General features: G+C 33.1%; 1 protein-coding gene across 1 annotated transcript in view; it reads right to left on the bottom strand.

Moving 5' to 3' along the window:
• Window positions 1–19,825, bottom strand: part of LOC138328190 (DNA repair protein RAD50.L-like) — a 37,657-nt gene extending 17,832 nt beyond the window's left edge. The window contains 22 exon segments of the mRNA XM_069274875.1: window positions 457–547; window positions 799–833; window positions 6,183–6,275; window positions 6,722–6,808; window positions 7,087–7,185; window positions 7,552–7,664; window positions 7,968–8,069; window positions 9,844–9,948; window positions 10,266–10,366; window positions 10,557–10,626; window positions 11,442–11,543; window positions 12,224–12,300; window positions 13,030–13,107; window positions 13,421–13,481; window positions 13,796–13,885; window positions 14,966–15,034; window positions 15,616–15,795; window positions 16,728–16,832; window positions 17,518–17,619; window positions 17,926–18,009; window positions 18,640–18,795; window positions 19,730–19,825. Coding sequence (XP_069130976.1) covers window positions 457–547; window positions 799–833; window positions 6,183–6,275; window positions 6,722–6,808; window positions 7,087–7,185; window positions 7,552–7,664; window positions 7,968–8,069; window positions 9,844–9,948; window positions 10,266–10,366; window positions 10,557–10,626; window positions 11,442–11,543; window positions 12,224–12,300; window positions 13,030–13,107; window positions 13,421–13,481; window positions 13,796–13,885; window positions 14,966–15,034; window positions 15,616–15,795; window positions 16,728–16,832; window positions 17,518–17,619; window positions 17,926–18,009; window positions 18,640–18,768 — 1,973 coding nt within the window. The 5' untranslated portion in view covers window positions 18,769–18,795; window positions 19,730–19,825.
• Window positions 19,826–20,376: the final 551 nt, after the last annotated feature.

Here is a 20,376-nt window from a genome sequence, read left to right as displayed (position 1 = left end):
GGTAATATCAATAATGTTTTCACCATAATCAGTGCCCCAACTCCCATAAACACCCCTCCCCTCTATTGGGGGAGTTGAGTTATATAAGTGTCCCTCTCCCCCCCCCCCCTCCCATGGATTTAACAATGTTTTACAACTTTGTGATGCTTATAACATTGGCACTGTATCCCATATTACATTAACTTGCGAGTCTTTCACATATCACATGAATCACGGCATAATAACTAATGCATATCAAAGGAAAGAAGACAAATTCATGTTTACTGTGACAGATTAAAAATGTAATTCCAGTAGCAATTTTAACAATTTCAATTGATAAATATCAGAGATAAAGTCACACAAATCAAGTGAAGGAAAAGACAAAATAGTCAATCCTATGCCATAATGATGGGCTATCAATCAACCATGTTAAAATATATAAAAGTTTTAATAATCTTAAGTTGTAATTATGCTTACTCTTGACATTGAGCCTTTTTGGCCTGTAACACTGCTATGCCATCCTCAAAGTTCTGACTTCCACACACAGAGAAAATCTTCTCCTCCATATCTACAATGTGAAGATATAACACTGAATGGAGTTTAAGATGTATCACATGCCAGCATATTAATTCCAGATAAAATCAAAACTTAATTATTTATTATATTAAAACCAGTATAATACACATGAAAAAAATTTAATGGTCAGATTCAATGCATTTTGGAAATCATTTCATTTTCATGCATATTTCATAATTTTTTTCATGGTATTGATGCTTTCTAATAAAAGTCATACCGGTTGTTATAAAAAATGTAACTTACTTTTCAAGTCATCTTCTTTCTTTCGAAGTTGTTCACTGAAGAAAATGTCAGCTGATTAGTTGGGAATAAAGAAATCAGTTCAATAGGGTAGATTGGTTAAGTATCCTAATAACAGTCAAGGTCATTGAAGGACGTGCCAGGTTTATTTTTAATCAGGAGGTAAAAGAAAGAGGGAATTAACAGTGAATCAAAGTACTGAAAGTACTAAATGGCTCGGTCTCGATTATTGGAGGAATATATTTCTAAAGTCAACACTTTTTTTGGACAATAAGAAATAATTTTGCTAGTGTTCCTTCCAGTTTAGACTCTTCAGGATTCCTTGGACACCAAGGTGTTAAATAAGAAACACATCTTTTGGGAGCCCATTCTAATATTTCCTATGATGTTATATGCCAAATGATTTTATAGCATCTTTAACCTTTTCCTTGTTAATTTGATGTCAATTAAAATATCTATTCTGAATTGCTATTCTCATCAAGTTCCTGGGACCACAGAATCAGTTAACATGTATTGTTTTGCAGCAGAGACAGACAAGAGGCATATTTTTCTATGCCAAAATGTCTTAAATATAGAATATGTCAGTCTTCTAGAAGACTTATCAATACAGTCATACCATTTCTGAATAAATTGGTCAATTGGTCTACTTTTAACAAGGTTTTGTAATTATTCTTTGAAAAACAGTTGATTGATATATTCAAACATGATTTAAACTAGCTCTGGATAAGATATCTTAAACATCTTTCAGCCATTTAAAAAACGTCTGGTCCATTTTCATGTAAAGTATACATTAATTTATAAATATTACTTGATAATTTATTTGATGTTATGTAGTTATGCCAAAAAGTAATCGTTCTACTTTTCATTTCAATATCAATTGGGTATCTTGTTAGCTCGCCATAGACCATGAATTGTTTTATACACTTTCTTAACTTGAGGAAATTACAAATGAATTTTTCTACAATATTTGTATTTTCAAATCCCCATACTTCTGATGAGTATAATAAAACTGGCATTACAAGTGACTAAAATATTTTCAGTTTAAAATCAACAGGAAGAGATTCCTTAGTTTCTTAAAAATAGCAAACACTGATTTAATTGTTTGTTCAGCAGTTTTTTTCCCTTTTCTTTAAAAACGCTACCATTACCATAGATATGTATACCCTTCTTATCAAAATAATTCTATATCCCTTAACGTAAACTGGTGTTGTTGGCCCAATTTACGTTTTGAGAATATTACAACTTTTATCTTTCTGATATTAGGTTATAATTTCCATGTAATGCAATATTGTTCAAATCCGTTTAACATTTGTTGTGGAACAGTGTCATCGGCATATAAAATGATGAAAAGTTTGGGATACATTTCAATATTATCTATAAATAATTTGTCAATACAATTTGTCAGACAATTAACATTCTTTTTCCGCTAGATAAGATTCCAAGTCATCAAGGTAGATTGAAAATAGGAAAGGAGATATAAATAAGGTACCATACTGTGCATGTATATGTTCAATGTAAACAGACAATGTAAGCTGATCTTGCAGAATTGCCTTACAGCGTTATAATAAATGCAGTATGTCTCATTGCATTGGATGTAATTGATTTAAGGGCAGTTCATGTGGTGACCGAAAAAAGGTAAAATCAATACTTTCAGAGTGATCAGGGAACATTGATAGTCAAGGCGGGGAAAACATAAGACGACCTGTGTTATACAAATTAATGTTTAATTGATTTTCATTAAATTGTCTCGAAGGTGATGATTAGTGTGTTATGAACGATAAGCTTAATATGTTTTTGACAAAAATATAAACAGCTAATGTCATATTGTGTTTTAAAATTTTTAATTTATCAATTCAACTTGCTTGGTGTTTCGCGGCATTTATTCATTAAAAAGGGCATTTCAAGCACAACATGTACATGTCATATAATATAAACACAATACATCAGGTATATGCCATTAAATCACGTTAATTAATCAGTTAAATTCACAATAAGGAATTGAAGATGATGATATATGTAAATTCACAACAAGGAATTTGAAGATGATGATTATTTTTTCGGATTGAAAATGATTACAATATTAAGCTTCCACAGTTGAAAATTACTTCTTTTTGTTCACACAATTCTTCTCCTAGACTGTTTCCAGTTGAAATGATACATGCATGCTGACATTCTGTAAAACATAAGGAAACAATAAATGTATTAACAGAGTAATTACTGAAAAGGCTAATATCATATAATTAAACATTTCAATCATAAATAGCAATACCAGCATAGAGGAAATATTATTGCAGTTTAATTCCCGCTGTTCTTCAGTCCTCCTGTTCTTACATGTAAGAGTTTTGTCCTTCATAAATTGATTGTAATATAGCAGTTGTTATATAATGTGCACAAAGAAGTATAAATGGGCTATTTTGATGGATCTCTCCAAGGCCTTCGACTGTCTTCCGCATGACCTGTTCCTCAGGAAGCTGCAAACTTATGGGGCATCAGGTGATGCTGTTCGTCTGATGGGTAGCTACCTGGGGAACAGGAAGCAGAGGGTTGGTTTGGGGGGCATCACCAGCGAGTGGGTGTCCCTCATTAAAGGCGTCCCCCAGGGCTCGATACTGGGGCCTTTGATTTTTAACATTTTTATCAATGATATATTTTATTTCATCAAAGAAGCCACATTATATAACTATGCCGACGACAATACCCTAGGTTATTTTAGTCAAAATATAAACAATCTTAAGAAAGTTTTAGAAGATGAAGCCAGTGTTTTAATTAAGTGGTTTGACATAAATGGAATGAAGGCAAATCCAGAGAAATTTCAGGCTATCTCTCTGGGTAAGAACACTGTGAAACATTTTAATATCTCTAACACTGAAATTGTTTGTGAAGATAGTGTTAAACTTTTAGGTATCGAAATCGACCATCTTTTAAAATTTGATAAACATATTTCAGATATATGCAGGAAAGCATCTAAGCAACTAGCAGTTCTGAAAAGGATCGGACATTTTTTACCTAAAGCAACCAAAATTTTAATTTACAAATGTTTTGTTTTATCAAACTTTGACTATTGTCCCCTTATTTGGCATTTCTGCAGTATTTCTGCAACTAGAAAAATCGAACGAGTGCAAGAGAGGGGCTTGCGATTCATTCATAATGACCACACCTCTAACCTTAAAGAACTGCTAGCCGGATCAAATTTGTCTTTTTTACATGTCCACAGGATGAAAATGATGGCCTGTGAGGTTTTTAAAATTTTTAACAATATTGCTCCTGACTACATACGTAACCTTATTAAAAAAACAAGAAAACACTTATAATTTCAGATCTGAAAACAAAGCAAACCTACCCAGAGTTAACACCACCAGGTATGGTAAGAAATCATTCAGGTACGAGGCGTCCCGCATATGGAACAGCCTCCCAAATGACCTGCGTAAGGTTGAAAACTATGCAGAGTTTCGGAGGCTGCTCCGTAAGTGGGACGGCCCGGACTGTAAGTGTAAACTTTGTTCTTAATGTCTCCCTGCATCCTGTGGTGTAACACATGTCTTTATGTCTTTATTTTATTTTTATTTTGGTTTGCTTTGTTGCTTGTGTTGTCACCCCTTTTAATATAAATTTGTGAAAAATTCTGTGATAGCTTATGTAGTGCCTGTACTTATAATTACTGACAACTGTGATGATTTAGTTTTAATTTCTGTTATATATACAATATACTTTGTTTTGTCGAAATACAAGCTCGACCGAGCTTATGTTACCATGTTTTATATATTCGACACTAAATAAAGTTTCTTGTATCTTGTATCTTGTATTAAATATACACACGTATGCATGGGTACAGTGGTAAATTAATAAGTTATACAGAAAATGATGGTGCTGATCATGAAAAGTGTAGTCTATTTTGTTGAGTAAAAAGTTAAAAAACTAACATTGTTCACACCCTAAGATGTAATCGCACTAAAAACAGTGATCATGTGGGCTTTTGTGCGATTGCATTTGTAAGACTGTGCCAGGTGGTAGAGATTAGTTCCGCTCGAGTGATCACACAATGCAAGTGAGAGTCGGGATATGTTTATGTAAGTTTTAATTGCTAATCTCTGATGCTTGTTGGTAAAATATAACTCAGGATAATTGCTAAACAATTAACAGTTTTCTCTACATTGGTTACAGATTGAAACAGCTTTTTAAGTGCCGTTTTACGGAAGAATTATGAAACAGAAATCGGCATTTTCGTCGATCTAGTAGTCCAAAAAATATCACTTCGAGTTATATGAACATTCCATATGATTTATGTCATTCGGCCAAAAAATTACTTCGTATTACTTAGTTTAATGAATATGCTGTATGTATATGATCAGAACGTCAAGCTCCTGTGGTGAAAATAACTAAAATGTTTTAAAAGTATGGTTTAGTGGTAATCTCTGAACGTGCTTTAGTATATAGATATAATCTGATATTTATACATGTGCTTATGAAATTATCGATAATTATGGATGTGGTAAATGTTCATACCTTATTAACTGCCGTTAGTTTTAAGATTGTTCACCGTCTGTCGCGTGCTATTTTATCAGTAGACCAAGTTTGTCCAAAATTTTGTTAGAGTTGTCTTTCTTCCATTGTAGTTTTACGTCCATGTGCCATAACACAGCCGTGATAAATGCATCTCCATTTCGCCATGAAATGTATTTGCTCCGAGACAAATTTGATTCAAATTACAAAATTCATTATGGTATCAATTTTGATGTTCGAGGTGAAATATTGATTTCATTTTTTCCGTTGCGGGATAACTGTCACTAAGAGGGAGTAAACGTCCTGGGGGGGGAACCAGCTTCGGAGCGAAGCATTTTTGGGACGAAACGTCTTCATTCATTTTAAACACCATTTTGGGGACGAAAAGTCTAGATACTTTGTAAACAATTCAGGTGAAAATTTTCAAACAGAAGATCTTTTGGATAATGTATATAGTAAGGATATGAAAGCCGTAATATACTATTCCTATTTCAACGTTACAGATACGCTTATTTCGGTAACTTTCATATTCAAAATTTGCTATTTAAAATTCCCGGTAAAATCAAAGTTGTTGAATACACTGTCGCTAGGAGCGCTAGTATCTGCGAGCAATTTCTAAGCCAATCATATTGAGGAAATCGACTGTAAGAGAATTTTGCAACCACGATCACAATGGCGAGGTGACCCTCTCGCCAAAAAACCTGACAACTGCCCCACATGGGATTCAAACTCAAGATCCAGAGATGAAAGGCTTGTGGATATATGTCAGCCATCACATCAGTGCAATCAATTAAGAATGGAGTACATTAATTTGTACATAATATATAAGGCCAAATGCAAACAGTTTTAGTAGTCTATTACAGTAATTATTTACATGATAGACTGACCTCATCATCTTTTTCTCGGCTTCCTTTGATGACAGTGATGTCTGGGATCTCTGTAAGTCTTGTGACAGCTTTTTAACAGATTCATTCTGGTTTCTGGAAACAAAATAATGATAAAATTGAATTATAAACTTATCTCTTAAATAATAAAGGATTGGTAAAACATGTACTGGTAACTACTAGTCAAATTAGTTTAACAGTTACTTTTAGTTGATCTATTTCTTTCTATACCTGTATAATTTGTCATATTATTGTCTGTTTGTTGTATTGCATGTCAACCCAATGGGAGATCAGCCATTGGCTCAATGGGTCATCAACGTTTAAATAAAGTTATTATTATCATTAATACTACAGTAAAACTTGTCCAAATCAGCTCTTGTCTAATCCAGATCCCTCTCTATTCTGACATAAATCATGTTATTTTCCTATTAAATAAGTGTAAGTATAACCTTTATAATCAGGACACCTGGCTATACCAGCTAAATGTCCCTGTGACATCCTGTTAAGGCAAGTTACACTGTAGTACTACAGTGTCAACTTACGCTATGTAGCTTTCCAGCTGACCTCGGATGTTACTTGTCGGCATATGGCCCATTAGATATGATAGTGTGTCTTCATGTTTAGCTCGTCTGGAAATAAACAAAATATATATGCTTTGGCATCTATTAGATCGACACACAAAATTCCAATGCAATATCTGTACAGAATCAAGGTATTCCGACATTACAAAAGATTTACTTTCACTTTTAAATTCATATGTTGAAAAATGTCATGCCACAGGGGCAGATATTGGAATAATTACTGTATTCTACATATAGTAAACTCCATATTTCACAAGAAAACGAAAGAGATGTGTGCTACATAGTGGAGAGGATTTTACCATGTAAATATCATCAAGAAGACTTACAGACGGCGAATTGTCTCCTCTTTTGATATTTTGTCCTTCTTCAGAACATCTAGTTGTGCTTGGGCGCTTGACTGGAGGTGAAGTCTGTTCATCTCTGAACTAAAATTCAAAGTATAATTAACCTTAATATTTGAAACTTTGAAAAGTGTAAATTCTGCCAAAAAAAAAAAAATTGTGACTTATTAATTTACAGTAAAAAATGTTCACAGTACTATAATTCCTCGATCTACAGTTAAAAATCTTTTAATAATTGACTTGAAGTTGACAGAAGGTTGAGGGAGTTGATTGTTCTATATCCTGTAATACCAAAGTGAGATCACATATGTCTATTTCAACACAATATGGCCTCATATAGAGACCAGCTAGCTATAGATTGTTGTCCATTTGTTGGTCTTTATATACAGGTTTGTCTATTTAATCCTTACTCCCATAAAATCATAACTGTGTGTCAGTTTCTTTCGTTACCTTAGTTCTGCGATCTGTGTGTCCAGTTTGGTCTTATCTTTCGTGAGCTGTGAAATCTCCTGTTTTGTCTTATCAACATCAAGGCTTTCTTCAGCTGTCTGCAGATCATGATCCTAAAAAGAACAGGATCATATCATTTTTACTGAACTTAAAACAAAAGTGATATGAAATATTTGTTATTAAGTATGTCAAACATTCTCCACATTTTATTATTATATGTTATTCTATCAGCGATTATAACATGTGTAAACAAATTTGTAAGTATTTATTATATGTTTAGATTTGAAGGCATATTCCTTTGATACAAAATGTAGTGTATTATATTGATCTGTCACAAAACATGATAGGTCAATAGTTTGAGAAGACTTTGTAGTCCTGATATCTGTATCATATCTCAGAGAAGAATCTATACATACTGCCCGTTTAAGCTCCCTCGTCAATTGATCCAGTTTGCCCGCCGACGCCTCCACTTGACTCAATTTCCTGTTGATCTGTTTCATCTTGTCCATATTGTCAGCCTGTCAATAAAATCATTCTCATCTGATCTAGGGAACTTCACTTTCATTGGTTTAATATGTTGATTAATCTTAATGAAAACAAATTTCACACACATAATACTCTTTCATTGGTTTAATATGTCTTTAATCTTAATGAAAACAAATTTCACACGCATAATACTCTTTCATTGGTTTAATATGTTTTTAATCTTAATGAAAACAAATTTCACACGTATAATACAGTAAAACTTACTTCTGTATAAAGATCACATGGCCCCAAAGAAATTGGTCTAATGGGACTCATTCACGTACCACATGATACCCGATAACGTTTGTGCGAGACTATTGTTTCTATTGGTGATGAAATGACGTTAAATGACGTAATCGTGGGATAACGTCATTTCAGCGGGAAGATTACAAAGAGCTATGTTTCAAGATTACAATCACCACTGGGGATTACTAGTCCCGCACAAACGTTATATAGAGTGGTACTGGAGATACTAGTCCCATATGCTACAAGGGAACGTTATAGGGTACAAAAGTCACAAAATTTGTGTGGATATTGTGTACCCCATACCCGGACCCGGACTGGAAACCCCATATACCCGGTGTCTGTACACTAAACGCTACAATATCAATGTGGTAACGGTCAAGTACAACATTAGAGTCTCCATTTAAGTTAGATTCTTCAATTAATATCCTATGCATCTCAAATAAAGGTTCTTCTAAGAACCTAAACCGTGAAACTTAATTTATACAGAGTCTGAGTACAGAATTTCAGTTGTAGTATCGGGTAAGGGGGCGAGTACAACCAAAAAGGTACCCATCATCAATTACAATATGGCGGATTATGCGAATAAGAGTCGAGTGCTGGATAAAAAAAAGTGTGATTCCTCGCTTAGCTGTTGGATTGGATTAATGAAAGAGTTATCAGAGATAGCCTATTTTGTATTTGCAATGGGAAAATAAACTCACCAGAAAGTGAAATGAATGCATACAAAATTTGTTACAAGGAATATGATAGTGCTTTTGACCTAGATTTTACTGGACAGGCAAAACGACATCGGTGATATCTGACTGCATTTTCCCACGTTCATAGTGAAATAAAGGTATGTTAATATATTATTTCGTGTCTGAAGTTGTGTTTTCCATGTCGAAAATTTATTTAAGAATATATTGGTATTAAATATGTACATATTTATCAATGTTTGACGGAATACGGGCGATTTTTGTAGAGGCAGGTGTACCTCTTCCATGTGAGCCCGTTGGTTCCCTTGTCCTTTTATATAGTATATAGTACACATGTATACACAGCAGACTTTCTCACAACCTACGTTACAAGTCCCTGTGCGTGAATTAGTCCCATTAAGCCAGTTTCTTAAATTCTGTTTTCTTACGAAATTTTTTATGTTTTCTTTAATCAGTTAAGGAGTATTTATGAAACTTAATTTTATCAATTTCTTTGTGTCGTCCAAAAGGTACTTTCTTAACATTTTTTTTTTTAGAAAAACTTTACAGAATTCAAGGAAAACGTTCATTTAATTCTAAAACTTTGTTTTCCTATGGACATTTTTAAGTTAGGGAATTTCCTTTATAAATTAAGGAGCATTGAAGAAACTTTTACCTTCTTTTGATTGGACTTTTTTGTGTCCCAAATAGCCAATATCATTACAAATTGTCCTGTGTATAAAGACAACTTGGGTATTTCAAAACATTTAACTTTGACCTTTGGGTGGTTTTTATAAACATGTTATCCTGTACTCATATTTTTTTTCAAATAATTTGAGAAGCTCACCATCATATCTTTTTTGATTCGTTCATTTTGTTCCAGCTTGGTCTTGTTTTCTCTTAAATCATCCATCTTTTGTTGTAGCTCTTCTTCTTGTTTCTCAAAGTCTGCCTATAACAAATCATAACTTTTATAATACAGTAAAATTCCTGGAATTTTCTGAGGCTTCCAACGATATCGATGAGAAATAGCATCAAATTTTCATGACAATAATTCCACAATATATACATGTACATGTATACTTTGAGAAACCAATAAAATTATCAAGCAAAATCGAAAATGAATCCAACACTAGAACTAGTTGAAATACAAAAGTAGTTAAATAACAACACCATGAAACTGATATACTACCACACTTCTATTAAGAGCTATTTTCTATTATTTTAGTACAGCCTTTGGACTGACTGATAAGACAGCATGTAACATACCTTGAGTTGCTTCCCTTCATCCACCATTGTTACAAGTTTCTCTCTGATGTTTTCTACGAACTGCCGATACTTCTCTTCGGTTATTTCTCCTCGTGAAAATCCTGTAATAGGGTCAACTTACAAACTTCATTAAATTCATTAATCTCTAAATGCAAGATCAAAACCAATTAAATAAAACCATGATTACTTATTGAAGAAAATGTTGCCTTTTAAAAAATTTAAAAAATTTAATACTAAGATAAATTATTCAACAGTTTACAATAAACAATAAAATATAGCAAAAATACCAACCGTCAAAATCATACTTGTCAGCCATCTGTCGGATCAATGCATCACGTTTCCGGGTATTTTCCTCATGGTTCTAAACACGAATAAACAAATTATTAGGACAACTCTGAATTCTATAACAAATCAATTTTCAATTTTGTTTTATTTACCGTATTCAACCCGTTTTTGAGGCTTTCATTTACTAATCTTGAACTAAATGCCGACTGAAAATATCAAAACCAATGACTTCATTATTTGATTTCTTTTGCAAATAGATTGATGGCTTACTTTGTGAAATATTTTTGCAAAAGTTACCAAGTCATCAAAATTTGGTCCTATTAATTGCTACCTCATTTCTTTTAAAATTTTTTTAAAAAGCATCTTGGGCACTTATTGGGTCAAATACCGTATTTTCTTTCATATTGATGTTTCAAAACCGTAAGAAACGAAACTGTAAACCAACAAATTTCCGTGTACAATTATGTTTTTCGGGCAGTTAGAACCCACAAAAATTGTACAGGTCCTACAGAACCATTACAATATAAATCATGAAATTAAATCTTCGTGAAAATGTTGCTAGCTTTAAATGCGAAAAATAAGTCACCACAAAAACAAGTTGGATTAGAGTAGCTTCACTTGAGTCGGTCATTCGAAATCTAAATTTTTATTGGACAAAAGCCTGTTACATCTGACTTATGCATTTATAATAGAACAGATTATGGCTATAAAACCACTTATTTTGACGACTTTCTTTTTGTGTTTTCATGTTTTACAGTTCAAGATCTTGGTAATCGTATTAGTCGTCAAAACATTTTCATGTCAGTTAATTTTCTGAAATACTAATTGCTGACAAAAAATGCAATATTCAATCACAGAAAGATAATTTGATTAACAGTAATAATTAATTACCTGGGCCTCCTGTTCCAGCTTGCTCACTTCAACCAAGGTGTCATTCTTGTTTTTGACAACACGATCGACCTCTCTTGTAAGGTCTTCTTTGCGACGTTCATACTGGTGAAATTAAATCATATAAATTATTTAACCTTGTGTTTTATTTAGTTTAATGATTGGGTAGTGCTCTTCTAAGGCAATTGTCATTCACCACAACAACTGGGAGTTCTGATTCCAATTTTTTTTCTATTGATATTAATGGGTTTTATCAGGAGCATTGCTACTACTTGATCAAGTTGACACTACTTGTTTCACATTTGTTATAAAATATTCCGTTTCTTTGTTTTATCTCTTTAATGTTTAGGGTGAATAGATTTGAGTGACAGTGAGCATCAGTGAGCACATTAGGGACATCATCAAACACAGGGACACACCAGTTGCCCACCACTGTAACCTTCGTGGACACGATCACTCATCTCTTCGATGTCAGATCATCGAGATCATTAAATCAGACCCTGATTCCCCATCCTCTACAAACATTAGAAGAGGAAGAGAACACCACACTGGATACACCAGTTACAACATTCAGTCATTAGATCCTGTCGGGATCAATGCCTTCGGATAAAAACCTGGGATCCCAGTCATTTCACTTACAATGTTTAGGGTGAAGATTAACCAGGACCTGTAGAATAATTTTAATCTTATTCAGATTCCACATTAAACAAGTTCACAAAAAACGTGAATCAGCATTTAAGATGTGAAAAATAGAATGGTCAGCTCCTGGTCAGCTCTAGGATTACCTCTTCAAGTTTTTCTTCCCTTTCCTGGACCTTGCTCTGAAAATCTGACAGGACTTTTTTCAATTCTTCTGTGGAGCCTAAAGTAAGTGAAATAAAAGAGTCCCATGAAATTGCAAGAGAATTATTACAAGATATTGCCTTTTATGGCTCCCATCAAATGATATATCTGAACAAAGGAAAGATGTATCTTTTTAAAACAGAGACAGACCTTCAGTACCCTTTTGTAGAATAATTTTAATCCTTATCAGATTAAAATTTAAACAAGTTCACAAAAAACTAGCGACAAACTGAATCAGCATTTAAGATGTGGAAAAAATAGAATGGTCAGCTCCTGGTGGCAGCTCTAGGATTACCTCTTCAAGTTTTTTTCTCTTTCCTGGACCTTGCTCTGAAAATCTGACAGGACCTTTTTCAATTTCTTCTGTGGAGCCTAAGTAAGTGGCAAATAAAAAGAGTACCATCATGAAATTGCAAGAGAATTATTACAAGATATTGAAATTGCCTTTTTAAATCATTTGCCTCATCTATACTGCTTTGCAAGTAATTATAAAAATCACAAGTCTTTTTTAAAAGATAAACAATATTCTTCTTCGCACAACTGATTCTGGTATGAAATGACAGTACAAAGTAGTCACATTTAGATTGGATTGAATTAATTTGGCAAAGAGAATTTAATGCAATTTCTCAAAATCGACCAAAATTCTTAATTTTTTACCCCCTTATAATTATAACAATGGAAAATATTTTCACGAATCTTTGTCAATGTAATCAGCTAGCTGATGAACATGTTGAGGATTTTTCAATACCTTGGAACTCATTCTCAATATTCTCCTGTAGTTCCTCTGCCGCTTTCTCCATCTGTTTGAGTTCACTCTGGTTCTTTGCTGAAACACACCAATGTAAATAATAATGTTCATAATTTTAAAGAGCAAGTATACTCTACAGAATATCAAAGGAGCAAAAAATGCAACCATTTTCTTTAATTGGAATAAATTAATTTTTAACTTGGCACATTTAACTTGCAGTTTCCATGGATACAAATCAAAATACACCAGTGTGATTCTCTTCTAACTGCTTGGTTTTTTATGGCTATCTATGCCACATACTGGATTCGCGTCAGATTAACCGGACCTCTTGAAAACTCCTTGATTAAAGTTAGAGGCTATCATAGTATCATATGATATTTAATATACTCACTGACATCAGTTTGGATTTTGTAGATTTCTCCTGTCTTTACACTGATCTGTTCTAATTTGTCCTAATGTAAAAAAAAGTATCGTATAGTCATGATTTAATTTTCAAAAAAAGTATCGTATAATCATGATTTAATTTTCTAAAAAAAAATTTTTTTTTTTAATTCAAGAACAATTTTGCTATTAAAAAATTGATTTTATTAGTGGTATTATGGGATAAATTGTTTGTTAAGTGATAACAATTTGTTAATATCAAAATTGTCCTTTCCCAAAATGAATTTCAGAACTATTTATTTGAAGAATGAAGACAGAACATTGCTTTGAATGTGGATATTTTCAAAAAAATATAATAAAACACAATTATTTTTTTTCATTTTACCTCAATTGGGACCAGTTTCTCAGCTACTTTGACAACAGATTCCTTGGACGCCTCCAGTTTTACCTCCAATTCATTCATGTCTGCATCCAGCTATAAAAAAAGTGACTTTACAGATATATACATGTATGTATATTTAATTTTAAAACAAATTTTGCAATTTAGTTTTATGAAATTTGTGATCAAAGTAAACTCTTGAAAACTTATCTCCAAAAAGAAATATTAATCTCATTTACATTGTGCACAAAAGTTATTTTGAAATTACAAAATTTTGTTACTGGTACCACAAAAAAAATTGTTTAAAGGGACAATTCGGTCTAAGAGTACATTTAAACTTGCACATATTTCGGAAACAAACCAGTACTAATGGAAATTATATTAGTTGGTTTTACTGTGATATGCCAGAAAAGCCCACTGTAGCCAATTGTATTTGAAATGTTCAATCGCCATTACATATAGCCTTGTATGCTGAACCCTGACCCTTGCCTGTGTAATAAAGCATTTTTTGTCTAGAACTACTCAAAACGCTCTTACAGTTGTGTTAACATTATTAGATGCATGTTTTGTGTTAACATTATTAGATGCATGTTCTTGTCTAAAAGTAATTTCATCAACTCCTCAGTGGTTATGTATTGCATTTGTTTAACGTGCGTGACATTGACTCGGGTATGAGTACAGCATACCGATACATGTTGTACATGCGTAATCTTATCGATCAACGATTTGGAATTTTAATGGTATTGATAAAAATACTTAACAATGTTGTGAAATTTGTCACTCTTTCTTGCCATATATTTCATAAGGAATGTAGAACAATACATTTATGTCATATTTTGCTTTGTGGTTATGTAATGAATTAGCCTCACTGAATTGTCCCTTTAAGAGAAAAAGAAATTTGTGATCAAAGTAAATTATTAAAAGTTTATCTCCAAAAATAAATATTAATCTCATCTTAATCAAGCAGTATGTTCCATTTCAACTTTGATTTCACATAGGTTATCGTGAAATCACACAATGTATTTGCCATGAATGGTGGTTGATAGTAAGTCATTTAAATGAGCAGTATGTTCCATTTCAACTTTTATTCCACATAAGTTATCGTAACATCACAAAATGTATTTGCCATGAATGCTGGTTGACAGTAAGTGTGTATCTAGTATCCCGATACTGTACCTGGGCCGCCTTGTCTTTATGTTGTTTGAAGAAGACAATGTCTGACCGCTGCATTTTCAGCTCAATGTCCTGTTGAAATGTATTACAACATTCACTTAATTTCCCATCAAAATCACTTTGCATGCGAAGAAATTGATTAATATTATAGGAATCCTAAAACGCCCTCTCGGCTGGCTATGTTCGTGTTGACATTCCTATGCAGCCTCGCTTTCATAATTTATTTTTAAAACTATGCTAAAATACCGGCGAATCTGCTGAATGGATTGCTTTGAGTGTGGAAATGAAACATACACTTTTACTTGTGTTTTACACAGGGCTTTTCCATAATTTCTATGCTCAAAACTGGCCAAAGTAAGCAGAACTTGACCATCATTTTGATATATAATGTCTTTTGGAAGGCAAATTAACACATTTAGACTGGTTTTCATTACCCGACTATTCACTTTAAAAGGCATATGTTTTGACCAAAATATGAAACTATTGATAAGTATTTTTGTTTCAGGCTTACTATTGAGATATGAGGGTATTAGAACATTGTCAGCTGCATTACTTGTATTAAACTTCCAACAACTGATAAATGACAATTTTATAAACTAATTAAGTTCAAAATCTCTTGAATTTGTTTTCATCATTATAAACATTAAAACAACCTGGTTCTTTTTGAGCTTCATGATTGTATCCAAAGCTTTCACATATCTGGTGGAAGCGAAGATGGCATCAAATTTCTCCTTCAGCGCCTTGCCCTCACTGAGCGGCCAGTTAGATTCCTCCTGGTGACAAAAGATCACGTTCTCCAATACTGGCTTTGACACTCCCAGGGATGTTATCATCTGAAATAGAAAGACAGGGTTTGGGTTTAATTTGTTTTATGTCCTATTCCGTCTATGCAAATTACAGAGTAACCTCCCTTGAGGTCAGTTGTTCCTTGTGATGTCATTATTTTGTGAGAGCCACTCACATCCTTTTCTGTGACTAGTATGACGTTATCCTCATAAACACTTAATATTATAATCAATACCTACCCACAAGGGCAGATAACTTTGTAATATGCAAATGTGGAATTAACAACAGACATTATTCAGGGCTTATTTTTCAGCATGATTTGGGGCCGAAAATCGGCCCCATTCCCCATGGCAAAACCTCTAAATTTTTCCCAATTCAACCCTAAAATTTCTCAAAATCAAAGTTTCTTGAAAACTATCCAAAAATAAAGCATGAACTTAGTTGGTTAAGGCTAAATATTTGTGAATTGGCTTCAAAAAAGAATATAAACTACACTGGAAATAAAAAATCTTAATTGTTATGCTTTATTTCATATTTCATAATTTTCCCAAATCTTGGTTTTGGCGCTCCATTTTCCCAAATTCAAATCCAAAGGCCCCATTCCCAAAGCAGTGAGAAAAAGCCCTGTTATTGAGGGATGTGGCAAGTTAAGGAAGTTGAAGAAGTCAGAATACACCGAGACAAACTACCAATCTATGACTACTATCTCCCATCTGCCCCACAGAGGTTTTGCCTTTTCAACATTGGTAATTCTATACATGTAATATGTCATAACAAACATTGACTAGGCCACTGCAGAAGGCAGACGGTTTCTAGATCTAATATCTCAGAATGTCCCAGTTAGGAAATGATGGTGGATGAACAAGGATTTTTTTAAACATCAACTTACAAAATTACATCAAAATGACAGAATGTTTTATGTAGTTTCTACAAAAGCATTACAGCAGAAATTGTCATTCTACAGTACATATATACAGACCTCCCGGTCCATTTCTGCACACTTGGAACTGATACTTTTCTTTTCTCCTGCTGCATCTCGTCTTGTTATGACTCCCTCCAACGTCCGCATCGTGATATTCTTTGCCTGTCAATAAACCAATGACAAGCACAGATAATCATAACTTCTGTATATTAAAATGGCTGTATTTACTTAACATCACTAGTCAAACAATTTAACTTTTTGTAGTAACTGATGTTTTTCTTGCTTTTTCATTTCTACCAACTCTTTGTGGTGATTCTGTTTTTAGAATGTAGATCAGAATGCCTATAAAAGACCTACAGTTACTGTAGATAATCAATTCTTCTTAAATTCAATCACCTGCAAAAATTAATTACACAGAGGTAAACAACATTAATTACACAGAGGTTTTCAGCATTAATGAGAAAGATGATCCACTGCCGACAGAGCATAAACAATACTCATCATTTGAACAATAATTGGTGTTCACTCATGTAAATGTGTTTACTCATGTAAATGTATGTCTAATTAACATAAAAATAGCATACGATAATTTGTTTTGCTTTTGGTGGTTGCGTAGTCAGTACTTCAGAAGTTCAAATTGTTCAATGATGGTAATGGTGTAAAGTAAGTAACTTTTGAAATTGCTCCTGCCTGATGCTAATGCTAAATCTGGTCTAAAATTTGGCCCCTGAAGTCAAATTTCGTAGTGATCTAAAATCTCATCTGGACAATGTCTAGAAGAAAACATCATTAACATATTACCTAATTTGACCTTTAACCTCCCTAACCTGACTCTTTGACCTTTTACCTTCTGTGTGACCTGTAAGCTCCTCTGTACAATGACTGTTTGTCTGGAAACATCCTTGACCTGTAACCTAATTTGACCTTTAACCTCCCGTTCATGAGCAACCTGCAAAATTCAAAACTATTATAATTAAAATGATTATTTTAAAAGATGTCTATATATCCTACACAAACACTAGTGAACATTATGAAATCATTAACTTCTAAATTGTATGACTACAATGTATATACATATAAATTATCAATTTCAAGAGATCATGTGTTGTTAGGATAATTTGAGCACATCAAATACATTTTGTTTAGAAAACAAATTTTGGAGATATCGTTATTTAATGGCAATAAGTGAGTTTATTATACTCAGTTTCCAGTTTATAGAACAAATAAAAGTATAGACCATAGTTGGTGGCCTTACCTTAGGGTCATGAACAAACGCCCCGCCCTTTGATCCAGGGGGCATAACTCCAGTTGTCATATACTTCAGGCATTCAATCACAGTCTAGAATATAGATGTTTGGATTTAATATTGTGATATTGACAGTTTTTATCGATATACCAAAAACAAGGTGGGTAAAGTATGATTTACCATTAATTAGTCCATCTTTTCGAAATTGTGATTGAGACGTCGTATGTATTTTGACATGATTTTGTCACTATTTTTGTGATGTCAAAGTCACAAGAAGATGGGACTTATCAACGGTAAATTGTACTTTACTCAAGTCATACATTAAGAAATATACTGTCAATATTATAAATTATAAATTTCAAACAGATCCTCAATATAGATTAGACAAATGATTTTTAAATCATCAAATTGATTACAGTTCTCAACTAATTATAAAATGACACCATTCAATGGTTCCAGACATACATACTTAAATCCATACAAAAATTTGTATGTACTTATAGTTTTGTTTCTCCAAATTATACACTGTTGGACTAGTGTAACCCTGGTCAATAACTAGCCGCAATGTATCGCTCGGCTAGAGAGAACTTCTCTTTAAATAGTTTGATCGGTTGATCATCAGACTAGTAATCCAGAGGTCCCCAGTTAGATCCCTTGCAGAGACAGGTATTAAATTTAAATCATGCACCCTGTTATACTGAACTGTCAATCTATTGGACTTACAGTTTTGCCTGTCCCATTTGGTCCCAGAATTAGAGTTAGAGGGTTGTAAAACTCTATCATCTGTTTCTCAGAGTCATCAGGACCGAAACTCCGGATTCCCTGGATTGTCATTTTTTCTATTGTCGACATCTTTAATTCCTTTTATGTTCTTACTTCCTATAGAAAGATCATATTAAAGACAATTGATAAAAAAAAGTGTTTATATAATATACAATAGAACAGTATTTAAGTTACATCATACTTAGCTTCTGCTAAATGCAGATCATAAGCTTTAATCATTTACACACATGTACATTGTAATTTCTGTTTAGTCTGCAATAAAATAGTGTTCAACATCAACACTCATGCTAATAATTGAATGATTTACAGCTGTACATGTTTTGCCTGCATAACAAACATGCGTCATCATGTACCCATCTTGGAAATCCAGTCCCTTATCAAATATAGCTGTAATTAACCTTGCATGTTGCTCCTCATTCACCCCTGAAATTCAATAATGGACTAGTACTGTGGTCAAGTCTTTGCTTTAGAAGAGTCCAAATGTGTTTGCGGGGATGTTGCAACAATAACACACAAACAAAAATTGTAGACAAATGTTTTGATGTAATCAAATTTTAGGGCAAAATAAATCAATATAACAATGTGACATCTACTATAATTGTAGCAGAGATAGTGAATCTAGACCTATAAATCTGATTTAAGGTGGTAAACAGACTTCTACGCTAGATAAACCACAGGCAGTGGGACTTGTAAACACTAACTTAGTGTCTAAGTGACCAAGACATTTCGTCCCCGTTTAAAACTTCAAAATAAGCTGATATTTAGTTCATCATTTTCAAGAGGATATTTACAAATCAACGGATTTACATAGTTTATTTATGTTGATAAGGCCACATGGACTTATAAAAACCGAATTTCAACTAGCCTAGTGCACAGATACGTTTGTTTGTTTACAAATGAAAAGTGAAATGTTTGCTATATTTTTCATTTCAGATCTATAGCCGTTTAATAAAGCTTATTTACACATATTTTCAATGTGTTAACGTGCAAATTATAATATTGTTAGTACGTATAACATTTTAGTTCTTACCAAGAGAAACTAACAACAAACCACTCGACTCCTCTTTCTACATCGTCAGCATCATTTGTTTTAGCGCGGGAGTGTTCATCATATACCGGAAGTATATATACAATTTTCAATGTGCTATCGGAGTTACTTCCCTTTAACGTTAAAATAAGTTTTAATTATGTGAATTATGATGTCATGCACTGAAATTTCGAAGAGAACGGCCTGTGTTTTAGATGAGCCTACCAGAATGTATGAGGCAGAATTGAATTGTATCCTTTGTTTTCTTTCCCGTACAGTTCACCGTAATTTTGTGGGATATCAAGGCCTTTACAGTTTAGCATATCTAATGGTCATTTTTCGCACATACATGACTGTATGTATACGGTCCGTAAGTACATGACTGTATGTATACGGTCCGTAAGTGCAAATTATGTACAACATATGTAAAAATATACAATTTATATTATAAAGAGATGGAGAGTGATTCATGATTCCATAGACATTAAATTTCCTGCCAAACATCTCAACTTTTTAAGCTTTTCTGAACTTTTCTTAATCTTTCATTTTGTTGCTATCGAAACAAATGCCTATAAACTACATGTATCTTTTTATAAATCCCGTAAAAACCTATTGATTGAACATCGCTAATATAATTGTGATCTATATCA

Source organism: Argopecten irradians, chromosome 7, assembly GCF_041381155.1.
Source record: "Argopecten irradians isolate NY chromosome 7, Ai_NY, whole genome shotgun sequence".
Taxonomy (NCBI): domain Eukaryota; kingdom Metazoa; phylum Mollusca; class Bivalvia; order Pectinida; family Pectinidae; genus Argopecten; species Argopecten irradians.
This window is presented reverse-complemented; position numbering and strand designations above follow the sequence as displayed.